The following is a 27,565-nucleotide window of genomic DNA, read 5'->3' as shown; positions in this document are numbered from 1 at the left end:
AACGGTTTCACCTACTAGGTGTCAAATCTGCCATAAAAAAACGACGAATAACCTGCTGTGCGTCTCTGACAGCGCTTTGTTTCAAAGTTCACTGGAGCCAATTCCGACCAAAGTCCAACACGTAGCATTCCTTACATAACAGAGGCAACACGGCCACTCACACTCTGTCAACGGTCCACATGTGTGATAACAACAAACAAAAGCACACAAAACACCACTGAATGGGCGCCTCTAGAAGTTAGGGCAAGTGCTGTAAAAGACAACACATCCGCAGAGCCTCAACACAGCCTCATTAGATGTCTGACGTATACATGAGAGTGGACCACTCTATCCTCCCATTCTGTCTGTGGAGTGACTCAAGGTGGGGTCTCCCAAGTCCCTCAGAAACCGCCCTCAACACCACCGAACCGTGGTGCCTCTTCGTTCCCATCCTTTTCTCTGCTCTGATGGGGGGGGGGAGAGTGCATGAGAGGACCCGCTTCTAAACACCACATCAATGGACACTAGCAGCCCGGTGCAGCGCATCAAGGGGGCTTCACACGCCCTGAGCGCCCAGCAGCAGGGAAGACCCCGCAGTCCTTTCACTGGTCCAGACAGAGTCGGCCCTCTGTGCATCTCACTGACCGCCTCTTGTAGTCAGGAGCGGATGGACAGCCGGGCTCTCTCCCCCCCCCCCCCACCCCATCCCACCCGACCCGGTCCGCACCCAGGAAGCCTGAGTGGTCTCCGGGGACACCTGGGGTGGGGACGGCTGGGATGGGGCCCTATGAATGTGTCAGTGATGGGACCCTTGGATGGGGTATGGTGGTGTTGAACAAACTGCCATTCATCACCAATGCATGGCGTGGGTCCCATTCAGGATGCAGAGACACAGATGCAAGCACATGCAACAACACGCACACTCAAACTCGCACAAGTGCACACAAACACACACACTCAAAGCTGCATGAACAGCTGAACGCATATACACACATAGGCACTTACTCACACACACACACGCATACACACACACACACACACTAACACACACACCCACACAAATGCACACAAAAGGCCCAGCTGTCTGAAGTGCCAAGCTGACATAAAACATTGGGCATCAATGCGACCCTACCCCATTTACCCCTCACTGGTGGGAGACACTCAGTCGCTCAAAAGGCCAAAGTGCCTGGTTTGTATCCTCTCCTTCCATCAATCCAACACACAATAGTCAATTCAGCAGGAACTCATGGAGAGGGTATTTCACTGGGATGCATCTAATCCAACCTCCCTGCCTGGCTAGCATTTAAACTCGGTGGATCTAAACCGTTTAGTCAGATCTCACAAACACCTCTCATCTAGCAACACCTCCACTACCACCAGCCACGCCGAAAGTCACTCACGTCAACACACAACCACCTCCAGTAAGACACACACACACACACACACACACGCACGCACACGCAACAAAAGACCTCTGCTCTGACCATACTGGGTGTTGGTGATTATCACCTCCACACAACAAACAGAGCAAGAGAGAGAGAGAGCGAGAGAGCCCAGGTCCAGCTAGAGGGAAGATGATGATGAAATATGTGGCCAGGAAGAGGAGGAGGAGGAGAAAAGGAAGTGGTACTAATGACATGGTGAGGGGTGGATCGGGGAGATGATGCACGCGTGGGAGGTCAGCGCAGGAACAACAACGAATATTGCCTACGTCTCCAGAAAGCGTACGACACCGCTGACGTGTGTCAAAAGTTCAATGATTCACCATTGATTTTTTTTTCGGGGGGGAAAACAAGACGCAGCGTTCTCCACGTGAACCCGGCGGCGGGGCTGTCGGGCGGTCTGTCCGTCCGCGCTCAGCTTCCTATAGGAGGAAGTTCTGAGGCAGAACAAAGCAATTACGGCCCCCCCCTCCTCTCCCTGTCATGGCCAGGCCACCGCACTACATCATTTCAACACAGACACAGCACTGTAGCGTTGTAAGACATGCCCCCCCCCCTCCCCCACCATGCTAAAGTCCCAAACAGGAGGCTGGTTTTAGCCTTCAGCCCTCCGTCTTTAACCAAACACTTATCTAAATCATGCCATTAGGAAGCAGGTGGGGGTTATGTGTCTCCCTCGAGGAGGCCGACGTAAAGACCCCCCCCGACGTAAGGGGTTCGAACCAAGAACCTTTCCACTGCGGGGCGCTGTGCTCATCCTTATCTTTTGCTAATGAAGCTAGTGGCTACTAAAGCATTCTGAGGCTGATCAGATGCCGAGGGGAAGGCAGCGCTGACATGTGAGTCAGAGAGCGTTCATTGTGTGCAGGGATAGGCTGCAGGGCCGGCCCGCCTTCAAACCCATGACACTCCCCGCCCGCCACCAGACCGCGGAGCCCCGGGGGCCTCTCCGGACACATTCCTGCTCAGCCGACGGAGGCACGGCCCATTAGCATCACATGCTAACACGCCTGCGGACGCCGCCGCCGCACTACGCCGCCGCGTGAGCGACAGGAAGGACATCCACTTTGGGGAGGTGGTAGAACGTAAGGGAGCAGTGTTGCAGGACGATAGTTTGTACGAAGATGAACTAATTATTTGGTTGGTTCTAGAGTCAGGTGGTGTATGATAATTGTTTGATTGAACTTTAGTGAGATTATTTTAATAAAAAATTAATATTCTACTACACCCAACAGAATAGAATCAAGTATATGTTTTAAATGAAACCATCTCTCTCTCACACACACACACACACACACACACACACACACACACACACACACACACACACACACACACACACACACACACACACACACACACACACACACACACACACACCTCTCTACTTCAGCAGCAGTGTGAGAACAAGGTGAGCGACCTGCCTGACCCTTGACCTCAGAGGCAGTTCAGGGGACCCTTCAGGCCGGGGCCTTGATACCAAATATAAAGGGATCCCCTCTAATCCGCTAACTAAGACCGGCCCCCGGGGGCCAGTCTGGACCCCCCGCCTCCTACCGTGACCCAGAACCCATGCTGGCCCCAGGGCAGAAAGTCAGACAGGCCAAACCACGGCTGCGCAGGCCCCAGTGGATTCACACACACACGCACACACACGCACACACACACAAGTATGTATGAGTGCACGCATGTGCACACACAGACATGCACACACAAACATGGTCATGCACACACAAACATGGTCATGCATGCATGTGTGCACAAATGCAAACACAGACCAGAAATGCCTCAAACCTAACCTGCATGACACATACACACACACTAACACACTAACACACTAACACACACACACACACACACACACACACACACACACACACACACACACACACACACACACACACACACACACACACACACACACACACACACACACACACACACACACAATTGTACTGATAGGTCCAGGGATGGATAAAACAAAGACCAACATAACGCCTTTTGGATCCATACGTATCTATAAGTCTTCATTTTCGCTATTGTTAAAAAAAATGATCCCGGGGCCGGTAGACGATGATGTCAGTGACAGTCTGGATGGTGGGCGCCTGGCTGCCAGCCTCTCAGACCCTCACACTTCCATTTACTGTGGTAGTAGGCCTTCTTCTAACAACACTAGCAGCAAGTCAGGTTGGATTTTTATTTTACCACAGAGTTGACACCGAGTCGTGAATACCTTATCACACTTAATTTGATGGCAGCCGCAAAAGATTAAGCTGTACATTAATACATATATGGCAGTGCATTGTGCAATGCATGCACACACATACACACGCGTTATAACTTGATAAGCCAAGAGGGACTAGACACAGGCGAAGGTTTCTCAAGGCGGTTAGTCTGGCTGAAAACACAGCGCGACGCGAGGCACACGCCTACAAATCCTTTATTTACAGTTTCTAACGAAACCAGCGAGCAGGCGTAGTATCACCTGCACGGAGGTGGATCTCTCGCGCACACACACACACACACACACACACACACACACACACACACACACACACACACACACACACACACACACACACACACACACACACACACACACACACACACACACACACACACACACAGAGACACACGCACACAAGCAAAAGCACAAGCACATACACAAAGATATACACACATATACATACAGAGAAAACACATCGTCCGTACCTTAAAAATTCTTGAAGACAGGTGTCACAAAATCGGTGTCCACAGGTAGAGACCTGGACGGGTTCTCGCATCGCCTTGCTGCATAGCGGACACTGGAACCTTCGCTTTGGTTTCTCCAGAAACTTGTAGTCGAAACCCGGCATTGCTGCAGGATTATTGCAATCGGGCCTTCTATTGTAGGTAAACGCCTGCCGTCCACGTCAATAATGGGTGATTTCTGACGCGAGGCTTGTTTATGCCGATGTACGCGAGGGAGCCTGTCCGTCGTGCATGTCCCCTCGCCACAGAGCGATCGCGTTTCTCAGGGGCCAAAATCGGCCGTTCGTTCCCTCTCCTTCTTCCCAGCAACCGGGCCGCCGACCGCAACAAAAGGACGGCTTGACAGTCCCGAAGACGCACGCAGAGACGGGGTTCGCTGTCACCGCGTAAACGTGTCAACCACACGGGCTTATTTTTCTCCTCGCCAGCAGCACGTGAATGCACGCTTCTTCTTCCCTGTGTGCAGACGCGGTAGGCTACTGACAGATGGAGCACAATGCATATCGCTGCTGTGTTTAGGTATAGGAGAGTCCCGCCCTCTCCTCCTCCTCCTCGCAGGAGGAGTCAGCATCCAATGGGGTCGTATAATTTGATCTCGCCGATGATCTCCCCCATTTGGATGTTGTGCTGGGGATTCGTTGCACCACATCATTTGCATTCAAATGGTTTTACATTTACATTACATTGTATTCAATTTGAATTCATGAAGAGTTTGCATGCGCGACCAGTATTGTCTCTGCAGCCTTTCTGGGGGAACGCCTTTCATAATCGTAGTAATTGAATTCTAAATATTGTTCCTCGGTATCTCTATAAAAATCCCGAATATACATAAATGGATTTTAACAATGATATGGGTTAGAAGCAGTCTTTTGACACAGCAGCCCCTATATGTCCGTGCCAATCAAAGCTGGAATATAATGAAGTCTGTAAATGACTTATTAACCTGCACACGTTTCTCAAGTGGTGAAAGCCGCCCTCTGGTGGTAAAAACACACTCAATAATTGAGATAAATATAAATTTATAGCATTTCCAGTGGCAAATACACATGATTAAAATAAATTGGGTTGCAACAGAAATGGTCTAGGTCAATTTTGATCGTACTTCTGGTTCTAAAACATGGTGGTACAAAATAAACAATGACTACAATGGGCTAGTCTTTTACATCACTATTCTCACTGAATTACAGCATCATTACATCATCCTTAAAAAAAAAAAAAAAGGTAGCCTGGACGTCTATGATTGAAGAAAATAGCTGTAGACCTCCTTATAACAAGTCTTTAATTGGCATGATTTGATTGAACTACCTAAAACGTCAATTATAGAGCCGTATATAATCTCTATGGCACACAATGAAATCATGATGTACGGCACCAGTTGAAATGATGTGGAATGCAGTTAAATAGAAAGAGAAGCTGAGAGGACATCCTGTGGTGGTAAGATCAGACCAGCCTACCCATCTGACACACACGCATTGTGTGTTCTCACACACAATGCAGTGTGTAAGAACACACAGTGCTTCACACATACCTCTGAACAAGGGACCACATTATGTCTGGGGGTAAGAGAAGAGCGGCAGATCAACAGTGGTTTGAAACACAGACAGAGGTAACATAGCAATAAGGATTGTGCCAAAGTGGAGTGTAAATACACATAAGGTCTTGAATAATGCAAAACAAGGCTGAGACAAAGCTTCACAACACAATGAGTGAAATCGCAATCAACATGCTACAATTAACATACACAATACGTGTGTGTGTATGGGGATTAACAACACACGGTTATCTGCTTTAAATACCATTATGCCCGGCCGACAAACGTGTGTGTGCGCTAATCCAATGAGGCACAACATGGCCACCGACAATGTGCTTAAGATTAATCCCGTTGCTCGCTTCGTTTGACTGACAACTTGTTAGCGCTGGCGCTAAAGCTAGAGCTAGCGCCTGGGTGCTTTTCAACACATTGCGCCTCGTTGTCACTTCATTCAGCGCCGGGTTAATTGAGATCAGGCCCGTTGGACGTCCTGCAGGGGGCCTCTGCGGGCGGGCGGGCGGGCGGGCTGACCCCTGCCTGGGACCGGCACAATGAGCTCCGCGCTTGAGGGAACCCAACGCACTGACTTCCTGTGATCCTGACTCACGTCGTCCAACGTTTTCTGGAAACGCACGGCCCAAACCCGCTTCCTAAGCAGGCTGAGGGAAAAAGCACTCGATTGAGCGTTGGAGATATCTGGCTCCTTCGTGTTTCTTTGTTTGGGTTCTGTAGAAACGTAGCCGAAGGCGAAGTGTGTGATTGGCGGGTGGGGGGGAGGGGAATGAGAGATGTTGGCTTTAGGACCGGTTCTTCTGTGATGAGCCGTCCTGTTGTCTTACGCCACAGCCAGGGCTGTGCTGCAGGAAGTGGAGGCTAGGTGTGCAACGCTCTGAGAGACAGCAGACATCATCGTGGTACCGGTTCCTCCAGCAGGGCTGAGAGAGAGAGAGAGAGAGAGAGAGAGAGAGAGAGAGAGAGAGAGAGAGAGAGAGAGAGAGAGAGAGAGAGAGAGAGAGAGAGAGAGAGAGAGAGAGAGAGAGAGAGAGAGAGAGAGAGAGGGAGAGAGAGAGAGAGGGAGAGAGAGAGAGAGAGACTAGAGTCACGCGTCAGCATTCTGGGAATAGTTCAACTCCAGTCATGGAGTAAAGAGACAAAGAACACTGCTACCCAATGCTCTTTGTGACCACATAAAGTGAGAGGTCATGACTGAAACTCACTAAAGACATCAATACCGAGACACAAAAAGGTTTTGTTTCGCGCTACATATAATCAACAACCAAATCATGAAACATGCTTGTCAATGCTTGCATTGTGTCACTGTCGCCTTGGCAAGACATGACTCAGCGGTTCTTTAGCAGAGAAGCCTCCATGCATTAAAGACATTAAAGACTCAATTAGTTAGTTCAACTGTTGCCCTCTATGGTGATGATATCTGACGCAACGTAATCTCCTGTCTGTCTGCATCAATGTACGGTGTGGAGAAGTGTAGTCCCACCTTCACTATCGTGAACCTTCCTTTTGCTATGTATTTCCAACTGTACACAGTTGATTTAATTGTCAGTGCTTATATATGTGTTAAATGAACACAATACACTAAGTCATAAACCCTTCACTGATGAGTGGATCCCCCACTCTGCGTTCCTTCTCAAGATTTCTTCCTTGCTAATTAAGGGAGTTTTTTCTTGCCCTTTAGGGGGCTTGGGTCAGGGGGGGGTCATTAATATATGGCCTGTTAAGCCCTTTGAGAATGTAACTGTGATTAAGGGCTATACTAATAAAATGGAATTTAATTTTATTGATAACTGGTCCAGATAAAGTTGTCCAGATACATTTCATTAAATTCGCAATGTGCATACCGGAGCTCTCTTTCTGGACAACTCGTAGTAAGCTCATATTTGCTAATGCCAATGAAAGGTCATTTAAAACAAAGCCAGAGCCCAATGAAGTCAACCCGACAGGCCTTCCTCGTGTGTGAGGCACATCAACCGAGTGAGTTAGGCCCGCTGACAGGGAGAGAGCCCCGGGTGCTGGCCGCCACACAAAGAGCCACGGTTACTTTCTTACACAGCGACTGAGAGTAAGCTCTGGGGACTTCCCTCTGGAGGAGTTTAACCCCACCGAACAAACGGGCCTTTCAGAGCCCCGATGCAGCCCCCCAAAGGAGCAGGACGGGTTCGGTATCTCCTCTCAGGAGCTTCTCCGGACCGACACATTAGCGAACGCTAGTCGGCCGACCTAGCGTCTCGACCAACGCGCGGCAACGGCATACGAGTACGGTAAAAGAAAAAAAAAGGTAATGAGTGGAATATTACGCTTCACTGCCAGCAGGGTGTTGCCATGACAACAGGCCACCGCCGTCACCGTGAACGGGTGGCTCTCGTCGAGCTGCACCGCCTTCGGTATCCCAGAGTCCTCCTCTTTCCTGCCCAGGCGTCCGCGCGCGCCCTTACCCCAGGTGTACACCTCCCCGTCTGAGAGAGAGAGAGGGAGAGAGAGAGAGAGAGAGAGAGTGAGAGAGAGACACGCACACACACACACAGACACACAGGTCAGAACCTCTCTCACCCCCTCTCCTGCCCCTCTCCTGCCCCTCACCCAACTCCTGAATCTTTTGAACGTTAACAATCCACTTCTACCCAGGATACTAATCCGGTCCATGAAAGACAAATGTCTTCTCCTGGCAAGACGCCATCTTAAGGGCCGAGTGAGACCCCTCTGAGACGCCCACACAACCACCGGCTTAAAACCCTCTGCTGCTGCGTCCTCATCATTAGCCTAATGAATAAAAAACACTAATCTGCTACAGATTAGGCCCGAATACACATTCATTAATGAATAACAAAGATTTAACATCACATGTATTCATGAAGAAATGTAACAAATGTATCAGAGATGTTCAAAGTGGGAGATATGCGAATGAAAACAATTCAGGAAAGTCAAATAGGGTGAGACAAACAAGCACTGTAAAAAAAAGGGAACACTAGAAAAGATTGATCCTATATTGCTACTCTAACCTTTTGAAGTGTATGAAAATAGTATCTAAAATGAAAAAAACATGATATAATCTAATAATAATAATACGATTATTACATAATAATAATCTAAACAAATCGTATTTCTCTGTCGCCCTCACCGGACCCGATGGCGAGGGAGAAGGCGTCGCCGCAGGCTGCCATGGCGATGCCCTGTAGCCCGGGCACCAGGAAGGGCACCCTGCTGTTCCGCCGCCAGCTGCAGCCCATCTGCCCGTGCTGGTTACTGCCCAAGGTGAAGCACTCGCCCTTCTCTGCCCGGGGACACACCCACATGGAAACGGGTCAACAACGTGAATAGTAACAAAATGGCTCTAATCTATTCTGGTATCTCGACCAAGAATCATCGGTTTTTATGTTAAAACATGTTTCTGTTCTTTGTTTGAAGCGTCTATCAGTTTTAAGGTCGTACATGTTCACCGCAGCATTGAAGAGAACGATGAAGAGAGGATTGCAACACAAAGTCAATCTCCTGAAACATTAAGTCAGAACAATCAAGACAAAAATCCTGCTTCGATTGTAATTTCATTTAGATTCTCCAAACTCCTTTACAATGTGATCTCAGCGGTCTCATCAATACCTATAGTTCTACACATAGATGTATATAGAAAGTAAGTCAATATATTTGATTCCTTCTATACAATCTTTGGATAAGAGCAGAGACCACGGGCAGCGATCGCCCAGGATGTGGTTTTGTTTTTGCGCCTTTCGGAAGAGATAATCATGAGCTTAGGGCGTTGATTGTAGGTATTTATTTCTGGGGTTGGGGGGGGTGGGTCCCCAGCGTCGTGGTTCTACCCGTGACGGCGATGGAGTGGGCGGTGCCGATGTCCACGTACACCATCCTCTCCACGCTGAGTGGCGCCGACCGCACCGCCGTGAACACGTGGACCTCCTCCACCTGGTCGCTCGCCCGGGCCTCCTCCCCCGCCACGATCAGGTCCAGGCCGAGCTTGTTGAACCTGTAGGGGGGGGGGGGGAGACACCAGCGAGAGAGAGCGAAAGAGAGAGCGAGCAGCAGAAAAAGAGAGAGAGACACATTGACAAGGACCATAACCAAAGCATGTGTGGTGAGAGAGAGAGGGAGAGGGAGCGAGCCACAGAAAAAGAGAGACACACACAGACAGCCAGACAAACAGAGAGAGTCAGAGAGAAAGAAAGACGGAGAGACAGAAAGACAGACAGAGTCAGAGAGAGAGAGAGACAGACAGACAGACAGACAGACAGACAGACAGTCACAGAGAGAGAGAGAGAGAGAGAGAGAGAGAGAGAGAGAGAGAGAGAGAGAGAGAGAGAGAGAGAGAGAGCGAGAGAGAGGGAGAGAGAGAGAGAGAGAGAGAGAGAGAAAGAGTGAGAGTGAGACACACACACAGCGGTCAGGATTTCAACATGTGAGATTGAAGGGCTGAGACGAGACGGAGAGGCAGAGAAATAGAGCAGAACGAGAGCCCGACATATTTTCACGATGAGGTTTTGGTTTGAAACCCGGCCCGCCCTGAGCGAACCGGAGGACCTGGGCGACAGGTATCTAACCACAGGTGTCTAAACACAGGTATCCCAACAATGCCGCCGCCGCCGCCGCCGCTCTGAGCTCAGACAAGCTGCCCTGGTGCCGGCTGTCGTCCTAACTCACAGACAGCGCGCTCTGGGTGCCACGGCGACCGCGCCGCGGACCCAGTCACGATGGGGGAATGCCGTCTCGCAGGATGCCCTGGCCGGCCCCACCGTTGATGTGTATAATCTGTCCTCTAATCCACCAGCGGCCGGGCCGTCCAACACCTGGTTCCCTGAGGCACGCTCCGCTGTATCATTATGGGAGGCGTGTGTGTGTGTTTAAGAGAGAGAGAGAGAGAGAGAGAGAGAGAGAGAGAGAGAGAGAGAGAGAGAGAGAGAGAGAGAGAGAGAGAGAGAGAGAGAGAGAGAGAGAGCGAGAGAGAGAGAGAGAGCGAGAGAGAGAGAGAGCAAGAGAGGGAGAGAGAGAGAGAGAGAGAGAGAGAGAGAGAGAGAGAGAGAGAGAGAGAGAGAGAGAGAGAGAAAATATGAAGAGTGTGTGTTCACTGTGTTATTAAGAGATGTGTGTGTGTGAGTGAATGAGTGAGAGAGTGAGTGGGAGAGAGAGTGAGTGGGAGAGTGAGTAAGAGCGAGAGTGAGCGAGCGAGCGAGAGCGTGTGTGTGTTAATGATCTCGAAGGATATACCTGTTGCTCCCACAGGCCAGAATGTTGTGCTGGGTGCTGATTATCATGGAGCAGTCCACGGCACACAGCACCTTGTGGGCCTCGAAGCCCGCAGGCACGGCCACCTGCTGGGGGGAGGAGTGGGAGTCCAGGGTGCCCAGCCCCAGGCGACCTGGAGGGGTGACGTGAGAGATGGAGGATGGAAGAGATAAGGCAGAGAGCCCCAGGACAACCTGGATGGACTTCACCTGTGTTGAACTGCAAGGGAAATCAATTATGAAGACGTTCGCAGTGCATGCGTGTGTGCATGTGTGTGTATTTGTGTGCGTGTGTGTGCATGTGTGCATGTGTGGAGATTAAAGACTGTGTGAAATGTTATCTAGCTCGTAACTTACTTACGTATGCAATATTATGGCGGATTTAAGTATTTAGCATGAGACCAAAACGTGGGCGGTATTTTGATTGCATCTGTGAGCGTTTAATTGGATTGAGGACAAAAAGGGAAACAAGGGACACTATTGTGTGTGTGTGTGAGCGTAAACATTCACTAGGACATCATGGTATTCTGTCTGACTTGTGTCAGACAGAATAACATCATTACACTCTAAATAAATATCTATCAGACTTGGATGAGAAAAGAACCCAGATACTGAATTTTGCACATCACTTCATAAAATGACAGTGGAAATGAGCTACATTTAAATTCAGGGGGGCTCACCATTGTCTCCTCGACCCCAAGCGAACACTTCTCTCTCATTGGTCACAGCAAGCACATGGGACGCCCCACAGGAGACCTGCACCAGCTCGTAGCCGAGCAGGGCCTCTACTATCTTGGGCTAGAGACAGACGACATGAGGGGAGAACATGGATCTCACCCCGAGATCATTTTTCAATTCTACTTTACACTTTTCTTTTAAACACTCTCTTCAAGTAATCACCTCAAGTCAACTTAATAGATTTAAATCATTTTCTTAGGAATACATTATTCAAATCTTTCCATTCAGAGCACATTGGAAAAATAATCCCATTATCAGACGCAAATCTGGACCTACTGAAGAAGACGACGTAGTGCATGTAAACCAAAGGTGAACTCTGACGTGGACCCCCTTCACTGAGCCAGGACTCCTCACCTGGCTGACGTCGTTGAAGCTGCCGTGACCCAGGCAGCCGTTGCTCCCGCTGCCAAACGTCATGATGATGCCTCTGTCTGCCCGAGTGAAAGTGAAAGTGAAAGTTAGAGTCAAGGGAATTAGCGGGACTATTAGTCCCTGAGTGGAGGTGTGATAGTTATGTGGACCCACACAAAGTGTATAATCCCTGACAGGGGATTATATGACAACACTAATCTGCCTTCGCAGCAGAGAAGAGTGAGCTGGGGAGTTGGGGGAGGATGGATAGAATGGGGGGCTGGGAGGTGGGGGTTGAAGAGTGAATACATTCTGCAATTCTGAGCTATCTGCTGTCAACGGGGGAGTAATGGCCGCTTCCTGTAGGAGACACAGAGGCGTCTTTGACCCACGACCTCACAGGGAAGTGCTGGACTGTACGGTACACGGCGGAGCTCAGAGGATAGATTTTTTTTACGCGGGTGTTGCGAGGAGAAATGTGTTTCCCAGAGGATTTAATCACTCCTACAGAGCTTTTCCCAACCCAAATGTCAAGATTTAGATTAAACGATTTAATCGTTTTAGGTATAAAAGTTGAAGTCACTCTTGAAAGGCGTTGGTTTCGGCGTAACATCGGGGATGGTGGTGTGTTAAATAATAAGGGGATTATGTTGAGGCATAAGAAGAGGTGTATGTTCTGCTGCTTACGAGATAGGGCTAGGGGAAAAGATGACATTACAGGCGTACACACTGTAGGTAGAATACTGTAAGTAAGTAAGCTCTCAGTATTATCGCCTTGCTAATAAAAAAGCCTCCTTGCAAGTTTTTGGTGGGATTGGTTTGAAAATTTTAGATGTGGAAGTGATCCACGGTAATGGATGGATTAAATAGTGGAAGTAAGTGATTATGTCCACACTTTGATATTGCTTTGTGTATGTGTGTGTGTGCGTGTGCATGTGTGTGTTAGCGTGAGCGCGAGTATGTGCGTATTTTGCGTGCGTGCCGTGTTATGAGTGTGAGTCACAGGTCATAAGTCATAACAGCAGCGACAGTTCTATACTGGGCCCAAGTAAAGGGGAAGGTCTGGCCCACCTGTCATGCAGGTGGTGAAGAGGTCCCCGCAGGCCACAGACTTGATGGTGACCCCAGATTGGCCCTCCAGGAAGCGGGAGATGAACTGAGGCTGCATGGGTTCCATGCCGCCGGGGAGACTGGGCTCGCCGCAACCTACGGACGGGACCTGCCACGGCACACAGACCACAGATCTTCTTTCACTGTCCTGCTGTGATCTATCTTTAGTTGGCCCGGGTCACACTGCTATCGGTCGACTTGTTTGCATGGGGGCGGATGGCGCGGACGTTTCTTGGCTTAATCATGACTTCTATTTGTGGTTTGCCAACGTGCATATAATTAATAATATATATATATTATAAACATGGAACTTGAAACCAACATCAGAATCAGCCGTATGAATATTTCACTATTCATATTTAGTCATTAAAAATGTGCATTGATTCAAAGCAACCTGTGAGTCCAATACATGAACGGGTTATTTGGCAGCGGGTAGGGATAGGTACCGTAAGGCATCTTATACGAGGAGGATGAGCAAAGAAATACCCTCGCCAAAAAGGGGGGGGGGGGGGGGGGGGGTTATCCTCTGAACAAGCCACATAATGTTGTGTGAAGCCACACAACGCCAGCACAGTGGACCAGTTTCTCTCTCCGACCTGCTTGCAGTCATCGAGGTAACGAAGGTCAGGAGGCCCAGCCGGACTCACCTCCCAGGTGATGAGCCGGCCGGAGCGCGTGACCCCCATCCTCTGGGTGCGTCCCAGGGACACCTGCAGCACCTCCGTGTTGAGCATGGGCAGGCGCAGCGGGGCGGCGATGCCGCTGCCCCAGGTGTAGACCGAGGACAGGGGCAGCGTGTGCACCTTGCCCATGCCCAGCCCCAGGGCTCCGTCTGGGGGGTGGGGGGGGCAGGGAGAGACGCGGGGACATCCATGAGAACGAATCACAAGGAGAACGCTGGTATCAGTAGAGGGGGGGGGGGGTCTTTAGGTATCGCACAATTACATTGATTGGTTGATGGGGTACACAGGCGTGCTCATTCCAGGGTTTACGATGTTGCGTGCTAAGAAAGGTGCCTTGGCAAACTATGGGATGAAAGCACCATGAGAAAAAGATCAACTGATTGCAATAATGTCAAGACATGAAGAAAAACTAAAGACAAAAGGGAAAAGATACTAAATAGAAATGCAACAAAAAGGTTTTGTGTAAGTTGGAAAGACTTTTAGAAGTTGTGAATCGATTCATCGTCATAGAGGATAACCATTGCAATTCTGACATGAATGGATTTTTCCCCAATCCCTGGTTAACACTCTCATGCCTGCTGTTTCGGGGAGAGGGACCTACCTCGGGACCTGGAGCCAGGGATCCTGCCCCCCGGTCTACCATGGGGGCCGTGCTGCACGTTGGAAAGGGGTTTCTCTATTCTGGAGGGTTAAGGGGAACGGGGGGAAATGGTCAGCTCTCTATATTGAGACTCCTGACCCCGGGAACATGTACCCTAATGGGGTACCTCAGCAGGTTACAGAGAGTAGGATTTTTTTATAATTATAAAACAAAAATGACCTTTCAAATGTGAATGTTTGTTGAATTTGTTATTTTTGTTGATAGCAATAGAAGTATGCCTCAGCTACTTCCATTTTAAACAACTAGGCCAGTACCACATTAATAATAATGATACGAAACCATAATAGCATAAATCATTAATATTAGTTCCAAATATTTCTCGTTTGGTGTCGATAGAGGACATTTCATCTTTACTCACGGGGCTGTGGAGGGAACACGAGACAAAACATAGACATTCTTTGATGCATTAGTTTAAAAGTTTCCAGAATTTTTCTATTGATCACATACAAAGTCATACAACTTTAGTGAAATGCTCACTTTGCCTGATCCTTCGACAATAAATGATAAATAGTATCACCTGCGCATCTTGACGTTGCCTATGTCGGTGTAGAGGTTGAGCAGCGGTCGGATGCACACAGGGAGGGCCATGATCTCGTTGAGCTGGGGCCTCTTGGAGGGGTCCAGGTTCAGCATGTTGAGCACCAGCCCCCTGAGCTCGGGGCTGTAGCGGTCCGAGATCGGGGCGAAGGTCCCGCTCATGATCTTCAGAACCAGAGCGGGCAGATTCTGCAAGGCACACGCGGCGCCAACTTCTTACACCGGATCAGGGTGGATGAAACCTTTACATCATCGACGTCTAGTATTTCTTCTACCAAAGTATACCGTTCAATTAGTGAAACGATCTGAACACTAATGAGGAGGGTTTGGATCCCCGACACACACAGTGTGGCTAATCATTAACAAACACGCTTTCATGGAAAACACTTCAAACGCCCATGATGAAAAGGAGATGAAATCTGCAGAGCTAATCTATGAAAGTTTAGGCTAGACAATTTAAGACTAATAAGCAGAGGAGTGTGTGTGTGTGTGTGTGCGTGCATCCATGAATCTGCGTGCGTGCATGTATTTGTGTGTGATTGAGTGCATTTGTGTACGTGTGTTTGTGTGCGTGCGTGTGTGTATTTGTGTGTGTGTGTGTGTGTGTGTCCAGGCATGTACGCGTTTGCGTATATCTATGGTTGTTTGTATGTTAGCGTGCGTTTGTGCGCGTGGGTGTGTGCGTATGTTTGTGTGTGCGTGCGTGTGTCTATGTGTGCGTGTGTCTATGTGTCTGTGTGAGCGTGCGTGTGTCTATGTGTGCGTGTGTGTTCCAGTACCGCGGCCTCGAAGGCTCTCTTGAGGCTGGCCAGCTCATACAGGACGCAGCCCAGAGCCCAGATGTCACTCTTCTGGTTGTAGGGCTTCCCCTCGCACAGTTCTGGAGAGATGTAGCAGGGAGTGCCCACCACCTGACGCCGGGACACACGGAAAGGAGCTCTCATTAGTGGTCATCGATTATTAGTAGTATAAAAAAATATATATTTGCATACTGCCACACTTTATATTTTGCACTTCAATATTTTTGGATTAAGATTTATTTTGTATGTGTTTTTTCTCAAAGGTCTTAGTAAATTTCCTGCACATTAGTTAATTTTTATTTTGTATGTCTCTTTCTTTATATCACCAACACACTGGGACACGTCCCTTCCTTGTGCGTTAAACTACACGTAATGAGAATCATTGTTGCTCGTGGGGTTCTGATCCCAGTGCGGCGCGCGCGTCGGGTCTCAACCCAGCTCACCGTGTACGCTTTGCTCTTGCTCACGAGGATCTTGGAGATGCCGAAGTCTCCGATCTTGACGATCATCTGGTGCTTGTCCAGCAGGATGTTCTGGGTCTTGAGGTCGCGGTGCAGGATCAGCTTGTTGTGCACGTGGTACATGGCCAGCAGGATCTGCACGAAGAAGTGCAGGATGGTGTCCTCATCCAGCAGGGAGTTGCAGCGCTTCTGGATGTAGTCCGCAAGGGTGCCCCCTGGTGGTCGGTGCAGAGATAATCATCACCATCACAGGTCACGTGGATGACTTTAAGAGTCCCTTCATCGATGCAGCCGTTAAGATCACTATCGTCCTACCGCGACTTATTCATTGTAAGTCGCCTTGGATAAAAGTGTGAGCTAAATGCCCTAACTGTAAATGTATCATGTTGTATGTGTCACATGGATGATTTACACGTCACACATAATGACTTGGCTGCTTGAATAGAATGGAATACAAAATAAACAAAATACTAAAGAATTTTACCCCCCCCCACACACACACACACACACACACACACACACACACACACACACACACACACACACACACACACACACACACACACACACACACACACACACACACACACACACACACACACACACACACACGAAAAAGCCCCCAAAAAATCTTAAGTGCTACTTATGCCTTCCAGGCACATATGACACACAGTTTGTCCAGCCAATACAGACCCGGAGAACTGTGGGAACGCAGCACTGAGCGACTGTGTAATAAGCGACAGGAAAGGGGGATGACGCAACGCTATACCTGGCGCATACTCCATGGCTATCATCAGGGCCTTGTCCTCCAGGAAGTTCTCATAGTACTCTATGATGTTGGGGTGGTTGAGCAGCTTGAGGACCTGGCACTCGTTCTGGGCAGAGAGGCGCTCGTCGCGCGTCATCTGCTCCACGGGGATCTCCTTGAGGATGACGGCCGCGCCGTCGCCGCGTCGGCGGCAGAGGTGCACGATGCTATGATGTGATGGAGAGATTATGTGTTTTTAGCGGATGGATTCGTAGGCACCTTAAGTTTAGAGTGTGTAGTACATGATGAGCAATCGATCTCTTCACATCTGGCATCTTACGCAATGAAATCTAGTGTTATGCAATAGGTGTATGCGTTTGGGAATGTTTATTAGATGTCTTTATCGTTTTAAAATGCTAAGTGGGGATATTGTCAAGTAGAATTCGCTTAGAGACCCTAGGCGGTAGTTTAGTTGGATAGATAAATAAAATGGCTTTCGACTTGGTTCATGAATTTGGTTAATTATATACTACAATACGATGATGATGATGATGATTATCAAATGTAAAATATAACCAAAACAATGAAATGCCACCTGGTTTTGAGGCATTTGAATTTTAACGAACACCGATTATCTTTGTATATGTACATGTGTTGTCGAAATACAGAATGGGGATTTGGGAGAAAGTTTTCCATGGCCGTAGAAGACGACCGCATCGCATCACTTTCCGTGGAAGACAAGCGTTTTATTTCATCCCCACGGCTCATTATAATCAGCAAATAGAAGCGCTGGTGTGGAAATAGTGTCGTTAAATGCAAACGAGTTTCCATTTACCCGAAAGCTCCTCTCCCGACCACTTTAATCTTTTCATACTTCTCCATCGCTGCTTTCGGGGTTCAACATTTCCGTCGTCTCCACGGCAACAAGCCCCTCCTCCTACATGGAGCGGCTATGGACAAACATAATACCAAGTGGTACTTGTTCTCAGACAAAACCATCCTCACAATCACTCTCCTGAATGGTGCTCTATAGTCACTTACTCTCCGGTTATAATAAGTATTTGATAGACAGACAGACAGCAAGCAGGCAGGCAGGCAGGCAGGCAGGCAGGCAGGCAGGCAGGCAGGCAGGCAGGCAGGCAGGCAGGCAGGCAGGCAGGCAGGCAGGCAGGCAGGCAGGCAGGCAGGCAGGCAGGCAGACAGACAGACAGACAGACAGACAGACAGACAGACAGACAGACACTGGGTGTTTTGTGTGTGTTATGGTAATATGGCAGATTCTGGAGCGGGCAGGTAGTTCTCCTGTCTAGACGGCTGCTTATTAAGGTGATAAGCTGCGGAATGGAGGCTCCATGACTACCGTTTCCCCTCTCCTCCATGACGGTGGTCATAATAAATGCTTTGAATGCCAACAAAGGCTGGCCTGTGTTGTTTTGCTGGCAGTAACCACACAATTATCCCCCTTTCGAAGTAACCCATCAACACACCCACATTCACTATATTAAGGATATTCATTTACTCTCTTCTGCCAGTATTTTAATGGTAGGTAAAGACAGGCGGGAAGACAAGATTGCGGGAGAATTAAATATAATGAAAGTGAACTTCCTCAGGAGGTCAGTGCCTGCACCAATAAGGGAAATTAAAGTCCTGTGTGTAACCTTCAGACCAGGTCTGACTCTCTCCACAAACCGGCTTGGTGACATACTTGGCTTTTCATGATGGATTGCACGTGATCTGTCTGAGGCTGTCAGTGTGTTGGAATGCACCGTGGAGGCATACGGGTAACAGACTGAAACCAGCGGCGTTCCTCCATCATTCCTCTGAAACCTCTGCATATACCCCACCACACGTTCTCACATCTCCCTCCCTGAGGCTGGTTTATGTACGTATGCTGTGGTGGTGGTGGTGGTGATGGTGGTGGTAGTGGTCTCTTCTATGTGTGTCCTACATGGTTCTGTTCTGCTCACAAAGAGAGAACAAGACCCAAAGATCATCAAGCTTATCGCCACACTGAAACCAGAAACCTGATCTCTGAGTGAGATATATGTGTTGGGTTTCTGTTTGCTCTGATAAGACAAACAAGTTCATTCCGGGACACGTTTCTCATCTGAACCTCAGCAGACTCGGTCATTAGGAACAGCCACTGCATCAAAACAACATGGAGGATAATGTCGGTTGGAATGCCTTCAAGTATACCCATAACTTCTCCCATAGAGCCACAATGCAAAGCTTGTACTAAGACAGGCCTTCGTTAATGTTTGGCTGTTTACAGCCTATTAGAATTCCCAAGAAAACCTATTAACCCCCAGTACCGGATGATCAAAGGTAGGCCTACATGCTACCCTGGCTTGAGGCAACCGCTGTCTAACTGTGAAGAATCTCCAGGTCATAAAACTGTCACCAAGCACACAGATCCTTTCGAAATACAATCCATGCAAATAGAACAGTTTTATTAACACCTCGTCCACGTCTATATCATATAATACGTCCTCAGATTGTATTACTGTATATGTAATAACAACTATTCTAATAAAGACCTACATCCTTGTCGTGTCTTATTTCAAATTTACGTCAGTTTAAAACTGTTAATAATTTAATGGTTGTCTACCGGGTAAGTAGACCAACTGGATTGGTAGGGTAATACAATTTAATGAGCATTCTCCCAAGACTAAAACTCTATCTCTTAGGGGTAAAACTAACAATTACCAGGAACTATGGGGAAACTGACATTATTAATTACTGTAATTAAGATACATTCAACCCGGACCAAAGTATTAAGAAAATAGTAATAATAATACTGAATACCGAAAATGCATATAGGCATACAGACTCCATCGATTTTCAAGATTCAAGATGAATACTAACCTATCGGCCTACTGAGTATTAACAAGATATAATGCAAGAACAGACATGATCAAGCTATAACTTATTGATATAGCACACTTGAAATTATAAACAAGAATGTGATGGGCATGCAACATTGCAACCGTACCCTACTGAGCTATTTTACCATACAATGCCTTTTTTGTGATCACAATCTTGCAAAGACACACATGCTCTATCTTTAAAATAAAAAATCTTGCGTAAGCAAATTTCCCCTGCGGTTTTAGTGAGCGAATCTGTGCTACTAGGCTGTACAAGAGAACACAGTGTGCCTTTAAACTTCAATGAGGCTTTGCTGCCATCTGGCGGTGTGGCAATCACATGACAGTCCATTTGTCAGATAAGTTGCAGCTGTTGTAGAAGTAGCTCCATCATCGATGTGATCGATATTCACAATAAAATGTGACTTGGTTGAAGTGGCCCAAGGGATATAAAAAATGTAAGTAGCATTGAACGCAATTAAAGTGTAACCGCGTGTAAGGGTCACGTGTCACACACATCTACGTGCATAAACGAAAACAGAAGCGGAGGTGCTTGGCAACAGTGATAATCAAAGCCATATCGGTAGTTAGGCTCAGAGCCGGACTCTCTAAAAGGCTATGTTTAGGCTTACTTCAGAAAGTCAATGTACAGGATCTGACGCGTTGCCAGGATCTTATTTCCTAGTTGTTCGTCCCTTTGAGGGGCCAGCCGTGGGTAATTACTGCCGTGTTTATAGTCTCCGGCGACTAGCTAGTTCTCCTGTTGGCCATCAAGGGGAGGGGGTTTCATCTGTAATGTGATACTTTCAGACTCACCCGTACTCGCTGAAATCACCATGTGTGATTTACACAACTGTTGTATAACACCGAACGAGTTAAATTATACACTAGGACAAAAGTGACTTAATATTACCACAAAACATTAAAAGTCACTGCATTATTCCATCGAGGTCTATTTCAGTCCGAATTGGTATGTTCTGATTGGTTTGCTCTACTTTTTGAAATGTGTAGTACACAGAGAGAGACGGCCCCTCCTTGAATCCGTGGTTTTCTCAAGGCAGGCCAACGCCCACTAGTCTCTCTCTGTCTCCACCGCTCCCCTTCCACTCTGTCACTCAGGCTAGGGGGGCCAGCTACGCACACAGCACAGGGAGAGAAGGAAACACTACAAAGAGCCACATGTTGGAGCCACAAGCCTCTTCCCCCAGCCCCAGCCTGCCTCCCTCTTCAGCCTCAGCAAGCTGACCACGTCAGGAGCTGCTGTGGAGGAGCGTGAAGACAACCACGGGACTTTCTTGTTGTTGTGAAAGGCAACCGGTGACGGTGAGGCCACAGGGGAGAAACTTCACTTCACTCCTCTTCACTTCCCCAGACCGCTGGAAAGCCCAGCAAGAGGCCCCGCCCCACCCATCCGACCGCGTCTGACGACAGGCCGCCGTGGAGAGAGAGAGACGCCTCTGGACACAAACACTAGCGTGACATCGTCGAGAGCGGCAGAGCAGCAGAGAGGAAGAAGGAGGACGCCGCAGAGAAGAGGAAGGAGAAGTTAAAAACCAAGAGAAGGAGCGGGGGGTTGGCCGAGAGGATGGAGGTGCTGCTGAACCACCCTTGTGCGGTGGTGCTGGTGTGCGCCCTGCTGTTCAGGGTGGCGCACCGCCTGCTGCAGAACCTGCCGGTGCCCAAGGTGGTGCGCGGGGAAGAGTTCCGCGCCTGGAAGTGGAAGAACCTGTCGGTGTCCCTGGTGCACTCCCTGCTCACTGGTGCCTGGGCCCTGAGCTGGTAAGTGCCCACACATTTGGCTCACCATGAACCATTGTTCATTCACTTTAACGGCTGCACATGATCTGTGGTTGTGTGCCTGTGTGTGGTTGTGTGTGTGTGTGTCAGTAACAGCCCGTGCCACAGAGCGTCTTCAGACAGGGAAGGGGTGAAGAGAGACAATGGCATAACCAAGTGTGGGGGGGAGGGAGGTCACAGTTTGACCCAACACACAAAGCGCCCCTCAGTGTTTACTTCCTGACGTCTCCTCTCCTGGAATCACTCGGGGTGTGGGCCCTGTTTTTTCCCTGTTTTTCTGTTTTTTTTGGTTTCCCCCCTCGTGCGGTCGTTGGGTTTGTATCACTGAGCTGTGTTCATACTTGTAGGAAGAACTGAAAAACGAAAGGGAACACAAGCTCTTAACCCATTCAAACAGTTGAACAGGAAAAACCTGCCCGTCAGTAATGCAGAGAAAGTACAATTAGGTCAGAGGATCTCCTGGGTGGAGTCAAAGTTGATATGTCATGTTTTAATGTGTTTGGTATTTGTTACATCAAGGCCCGTTCTCTACTAATACTCTACTGCACGGGATACAGTCAAATAAGGGAAAGCGATCAAGGAAACTGCTTCATATTTTATATATTGTAAACACGTTGCATCATCCCTTCTAGAGAGGTGTTCAAGTTAGCCATTAACCTCACTCTTTCATTCATTCATATTTGAGCAAGGAGGGAGGAAGCACGACTTAACCTCTTCCCTTCACTGCTCCACAATACATATCCTACTATACAGGCTGATAGCAATACCATGATTACAACTACTTCAACTATGACTCCACTCCTAACATCTACTCCTACTACAACCCCCGCTGTACCTTCAAGGCGGCGTGTTTTTAAGATGTTTTTGGTTCTTAGTCAGGCTTTGTGTGGAAGGAACGCTTGTAGAGCTGTCTAGCAACACCTTGTTTCCCTCCCCCCAGTGTGCTGATATATCCAGAGACGGTGCACAACCTGCACTCCTACTTCGTCCCGGTGTCGTACCTACTCGTATGTGTCTCAACAGGTCAGTGGCTACAGCCCCCAGACAAGGCCTTCCAAACAACCTCTATCCTGATTGGACAATATACATCTCATTGTATCCATGTGACATGTCGCTATGAGTCATCCACAGGGGTTCTCAAACAGCGGTTCTGCCAATAGCTTTGCAAGACACCTAGGTGAAGATTTGTTCGCCGTTATGAGACTCAAATAGAGAACAAGTGAATATCAACAGCACAGGATCCAGCCGATGGATGCCAGCATGGAAATTCCCAAGAGACACGTGGTGTTGTGCACCCGTATTTTGTAATGACTCACAAAACAGATGACACCTTCCGCCACCCACCAACAATAGCCTCAGGACCCTGGACAACAGAGCGGCCGTAGTACACTTAGACGATGCAATTACCCTAAACTAAAACAACTAAGCTCTTAACCACTTGGTGGTGGAAGAGAGGGCGGGACCTAATGCAATCATCAAGGGTAATAATGCTGGCCTATTCTGGTTACTAGGGGCTCGTGGTGGGCGTCAATTGCTTACTCGAGGATTGTGTGTCTGTGTGTTTGTTGTCACTATGAAAACACGAGCCTGCGGAGACCCACGCTAACAACCATACACAAGGGGTCTGATGTGAAGGAGCCTTGTATGAGGCAGAGTGGGCCCATGCAGACGTCCCCACAGTGCCTCTGTTATCTCCACTGCTCAACAATGCATGTCAAACAGCTTATTAAGGAGGTCGCCATGATGACATCATGTTATGCAACATAAGTCTGTCCAGAGAACTAATGATGTGATAATTAGCATCAAAATCAAATGTATAATCTTACTCTGTCTGTTTATCCGCCCATAGGGTACTTTGTACAGGATGCAGGTGACATCATTCTTACCGGTCATGCTAGAGGATCATGGGAGTTCCTAGTTCATCACACACTGGTGAGTGACACACGGAGACCTTAGCGTGTGTGTGTGTGTGTGTGTGTGTGTGTGTGTGTGTGTGTGTGTGTGTGTGTGTGTATCTGTGTATAGATTACATTTTTTGGCTTTGTTTTTCAAATGTGTAGGGGGCAATTTGAATCCTGTTGATTTTTTTAATTTGTTAATATTACTGAGTTAATATTTGTTTGGACCTGTGTTGACATGTCCACTACTTCTGTGTACAGGTTGCCCATATGGCAAAGTAACCTGTTTTAATATTAGCGGTCGGTCCTATTTACGGCCGTCATAGCACCAGCATGGTCAACGTGTTAGTTGTGTGTATACTGGTGCACTACCATACCTAGATCAAACATAGCCATAATTAATGTTATGAGCTCCACCTGTATTTTGCATACTGTGAAAACGGCCCATATAATGGGCGGTACCCTTGTAGTACTACCTCAGGCATAACATGCAATGTCAATCCACTTTTCACTAAACTACTACTTATAAATACAACTCCTACTGTATTTATAATCAAATGTTTGGAAGAGAAGCCACACAACACGACAAGCAGACAAAGGGTGCAGCACTGTAGTGAGCCCCGAACAGAAGGCACACTCACAATCTCAGGAAGCAGTCTTGCGGTATAAGCGCGGTATAAACAGGGAAAATGGGTACTATAGATAATACCTTAGGGGTCACAGTGAATCACATTTCCTATGGAAAGGCCCATTACACTAAGAGGAAATATTTTAACAGCAAATTAGATGGATAAGTGTGTGTGTGTGTGTGTGTGTGTGTGTGTGTGTGTGTGTGTGTGTGTGTGTGTGTGTGTGTGTGTGTGTGTGTGTGTGTGTGTGTGTGTGTGTGTTACGCCCATCCCCACCTTGGTTTGGTGGTTTAATAGGGTGACACGACAACAATCGCTTCATATTATGAACCATTCCTCTTTCGGATTAGCGTAACATCTCTCCTGTAACCCAATGTGTGTAGTTGCTGAAAGCAATGAAAGCCATTAACACAGTGCAAGAAAAAGAGAGAGAGAGCGAGGTTGGTGTCATAACCACACCAACCTCCACCCCGGGTTGCTTGGATTTAATTAGCTGACCTTTCTTAACATGCTCATGTCCACACATTCTTCATTAACATCTCGCTCTTTTGCCACCATGAGTTCACCGTCAAATGTCTGAAGTCTGAACCATGTAGCACCTTGTCACTCGTGTGTGTGTGTGTTTGTGTGCGTGTGCGTGCGTGTGTCCGTCCACAGGTCATCTGGTGTTTCGGGTACGCCCTCGTCACCAAGCTCTACGTGTCGGGCGCGGTGGTGGCGCTCTTCGTGGAGGTCAACAGCGTCACCCTACACTTGAGGCTGATGCTGAAGCTAGCCGAACAGATGTCCTCGCCGGCCTTCCAGGTCAACAAAATGCTCAACCTCTTCACCTACGTGTTCTTCCGGCTGAGCGCCCAGGGCTACCTGACCTGGTACATCGTGTACAACTACTCGTGGTTGGACCGCTCCAGCTTCTTCCTGGCCGCCATGGTGTTGATGAACGGCATGATCCTGGTCTACTTTTACCGGCTGCTGCGCGCCGACTTTTGCCCACGCCCCAAACGCACGGGCACGCAAAACGGGACACACAAACCCGCCCCAATGACTCAGAAGTTCCTCACCGACTGATCGGGCCAGGGAGGGGGATGTTTTCCTGCTGTATTTCTGTGAGGGGGGATGGGCGGGGAGGGGGGTTGTTTTTTTAGGGGGGGGGGGGGGGGGGGGGGGAGGGGTTTTTAGAGCTTACCGTTTGTGACACCTAACCAAAATGGTGCCCACAAATACTTGGGAGGAGGGGGAGGGGTACTCCGGCTAGGACAACAGCTAACTGGAAACCAAGTAGGGGGGTGGGGGGGCTGCGATCTTGTGCCTTCTCTCTGTATGAGGCCCACTGTGTGGCTGAGGAGGTTACGATACAGAGACACTATTTCACCGCTATAGCCTCAAAAGTGACCTACGGGGCTCCCTGCCTGGAGACAGACACATGGCCATTTGCGGATCACATTCAAATTTTAAACAGAACATGGACATTAATTGTAGCGCCAGCTGCAATCTTAATCGTCCAAATTGAAACAGTCAAGGTGTGGGTAACGGCACGAAAGAGTACAATCAGTGTTTTGATATTTCGAAACAAATCTGAACCAAGACCTCATGTGGATAAGTTGAAAAGTTGAATTGTGGAATGAAGCATTCACCATTATACTCAACTATGACACTGATGTCGCTGGTTACGTGTAGAGAAAAGGAATGGAGCCTCATGAGAGGCTGGCTCAAATATGAAAACTTTGTTTAAATTTTACATTAAGCCGAAGGATACTTTGTTCATGATTTAAAAGCTCTGACATATTAAAGTGTTTCTTCAAAACAACCTTGTTATATAAATATGAATTTATTTTAAAATCTATTATAATACTTTGAATATCATTAAATGCATAAACAGTTAACCGGTAGCCAATTAATTGATGTGTGTCGATATGAAATTGCTGAAAATAAGCAAAACATCTGTTGATTTTCATGCTAGTGCTGACGATGACCATGTTATTTAATTTCCTGAAGTCATCGAAGAGAACACTATTTTGGTTGACTAAATGCTAAATAAATAGCTTATTTCATTATATGTATGTTTTTTTCTGTCTACGCAATTGTATTGTAGGGTGGTTAATCTATTCAGTTTGAACATCTACCATTTAAAAGTGTAAAAAGTAAACAGGAATAAAATTAGATAAGGATAAATGAGGAGCATTGATGTGTTGGGTCAGAAGTTGTGGGTGGTCCATATGGTCATATTACCAGGGCCGAGCACAGGACATTTGGGGGTCGGGGACAGCTAAGGGGGGTTGGGGGAACCCAACAACCCACACATGCTCTTCTCACTCCAAAGTTGACACATCCCAACAAGGTCCCTCTTAGTACAGTCTGCGTGTAAATGGCTATAGATTCATAAGGCTGACCTGGGAACAGTGCTTAACCGGCTTGTTTAATAATCGCGACGATATGAACAGGTTGCCTACTCTAAAATGCTATAACAGATGTTTTAACGGTGCCGGAACTTCTAGCAGACATTGTGTGTTCGGTATGAACTTACTACTGAAGTGTTCGCAATGCGTTAATTGAATTATCAAACATTATACGTTCACAAACATTCATATGTTTGTGAATTTTCATCACTTACGTACTTGCTAAACAGACTAAATTCTAATAGCTTTTTAATTTTTGTCTTTATGAACAGGAGAGTGAAGATAGACAGGAACATGGTTGGAATGACCTGTAGTAGGCATATTGTCTACAGCAGTGGTTCTCAAAAATGTTATACCGCGTATCACCACAGAAAATATGTCTCCCCAAGTACCACCATTATGACAGATGTTATAAAATATAACAACGTACGGTAGCGTAGGGCTGCGGCCCTATTAAGCTACGCACATCTCATGCAGGAGGCACATTTATTCTTAAAAATAATTATATTTATTGTTAGCTGAGCTCAGCTGTACAAAGTCTAGCACTAGAACAGAGACACAGAAACACAAACACATACACACAAGTGAGAACATGATCTCATTGTAAATGTATTTTCATTCGTACTAGTATTTTGATAGTATTGTTTTTAATCTAACGATTTTTTTTTTCTAATTCCTCTGCGTACCACTTGATACCGCGTCGCGTACCACCAGTGGTACGCGTACCATAGTTTGGGAACCACTGGTCTACAGCTACAGCCAATTTGACTTATTTCCTAATTGAAAGGCTAAGCAATCAATGACATACCAAAACAAAAACCAAGACGCATTTAGGTGAAATAAAATGACGTACTGCAAACCACTGCTCCTTGAATCCACCATCAAACCAAACACGCTATCATAACGCATAAAAAAATGACTACTGGGTTTATAACATCCTTGG

At 47.7% G+C, this 27,565-nt stretch overlaps 3 protein-coding genes across 4 annotated transcripts in view; 1 reads left to right on the top strand and 2 right to left on the bottom strand.

The window, feature by feature from the left end:
* The window catches only part of traf4a (tnf receptor-associated factor 4a), a 33,510-nt gene extending 28,842 nt beyond the window's left edge, over positions 1–4,668 (bottom strand). Inside the window, exon 1 of the mRNA XM_056611331.1 lies at positions 4,134–4,668. Coding sequence (XP_056467306.1) covers positions 4,134–4,276 — 143 coding nt within the window. The 5' untranslated portion in view covers positions 4,277–4,668. The remainder of the gene's footprint in view (positions 1–4,133) is intronic.
* A 1,617-nt stretch (positions 4,669–6,285) lies between these two features.
* Positions 6,286–18,063, bottom strand: nek8 (NIMA-related kinase 8). Its single transcript, XM_056611330.1, has 15 exons — positions 17,874–18,063; positions 17,060–17,265; positions 16,273–16,505; positions 15,809–15,940; positions 15,010–15,218; positions 14,433–14,512; positions 13,796–13,980; positions 13,110–13,257; positions 12,042–12,118; positions 11,630–11,747; positions 10,933–11,083; positions 9,534–9,697; positions 8,837–8,989; positions 8,016–8,174; positions 6,286–6,638 (listed from the first exon to the last, which is right to left on the bottom strand). Exons 1-15 carry the CDS (start codon positions 17,918–17,920, stop codon positions 6,610–6,612), a joined length of 2,091 nt encoding a protein of 696 aa, XP_056467305.1. The 5' UTR covers positions 17,921–18,063; the 3' UTR covers positions 6,286–6,609.
* A 2,195-nt stretch (positions 18,064–20,258) lies between these two features.
* On the top strand, positions 20,259–25,333 carry tlcd1 (TLC domain containing 1). 2 transcript variants are annotated; one of them, XM_056611222.1, is made up of 5 exons: positions 20,259–20,360; positions 21,022–21,681; positions 22,640–22,722; positions 23,549–23,631; positions 24,884–25,333. In XM_056611222.1, exons 2-5 carry the CDS (start codon positions 21,488–21,490, stop codon positions 25,292–25,294), a joined length of 771 nt encoding a protein of 256 aa, XP_056467197.1. In that variant the 5' UTR covers positions 20,259–20,360; positions 21,022–21,487; the 3' UTR covers positions 25,295–25,333. The 2 variants fall into 2 exon arrangements, with proteins under 2 accessions (XP_056467197.1, XP_056467199.1); XM_056611224.1 differs by lacking the exon at positions 20,259–20,360 and adding an exon at positions 20,447–20,617.
* Positions 25,334–27,565: the final 2,232 nt, after the last annotated feature.

The sequence above is a fragment of the Gadus chalcogrammus genome, chromosome 16 (genome assembly GCF_026213295.1).
Source record: "Gadus chalcogrammus isolate NIFS_2021 chromosome 16, NIFS_Gcha_1.0, whole genome shotgun sequence".
In the NCBI taxonomy this organism is placed as follows: Eukaryota; Metazoa; Chordata; class Actinopteri; order Gadiformes; family Gadidae; genus Gadus; species Gadus chalcogrammus.
This window is presented reverse-complemented; position numbering and strand designations above follow the sequence as displayed.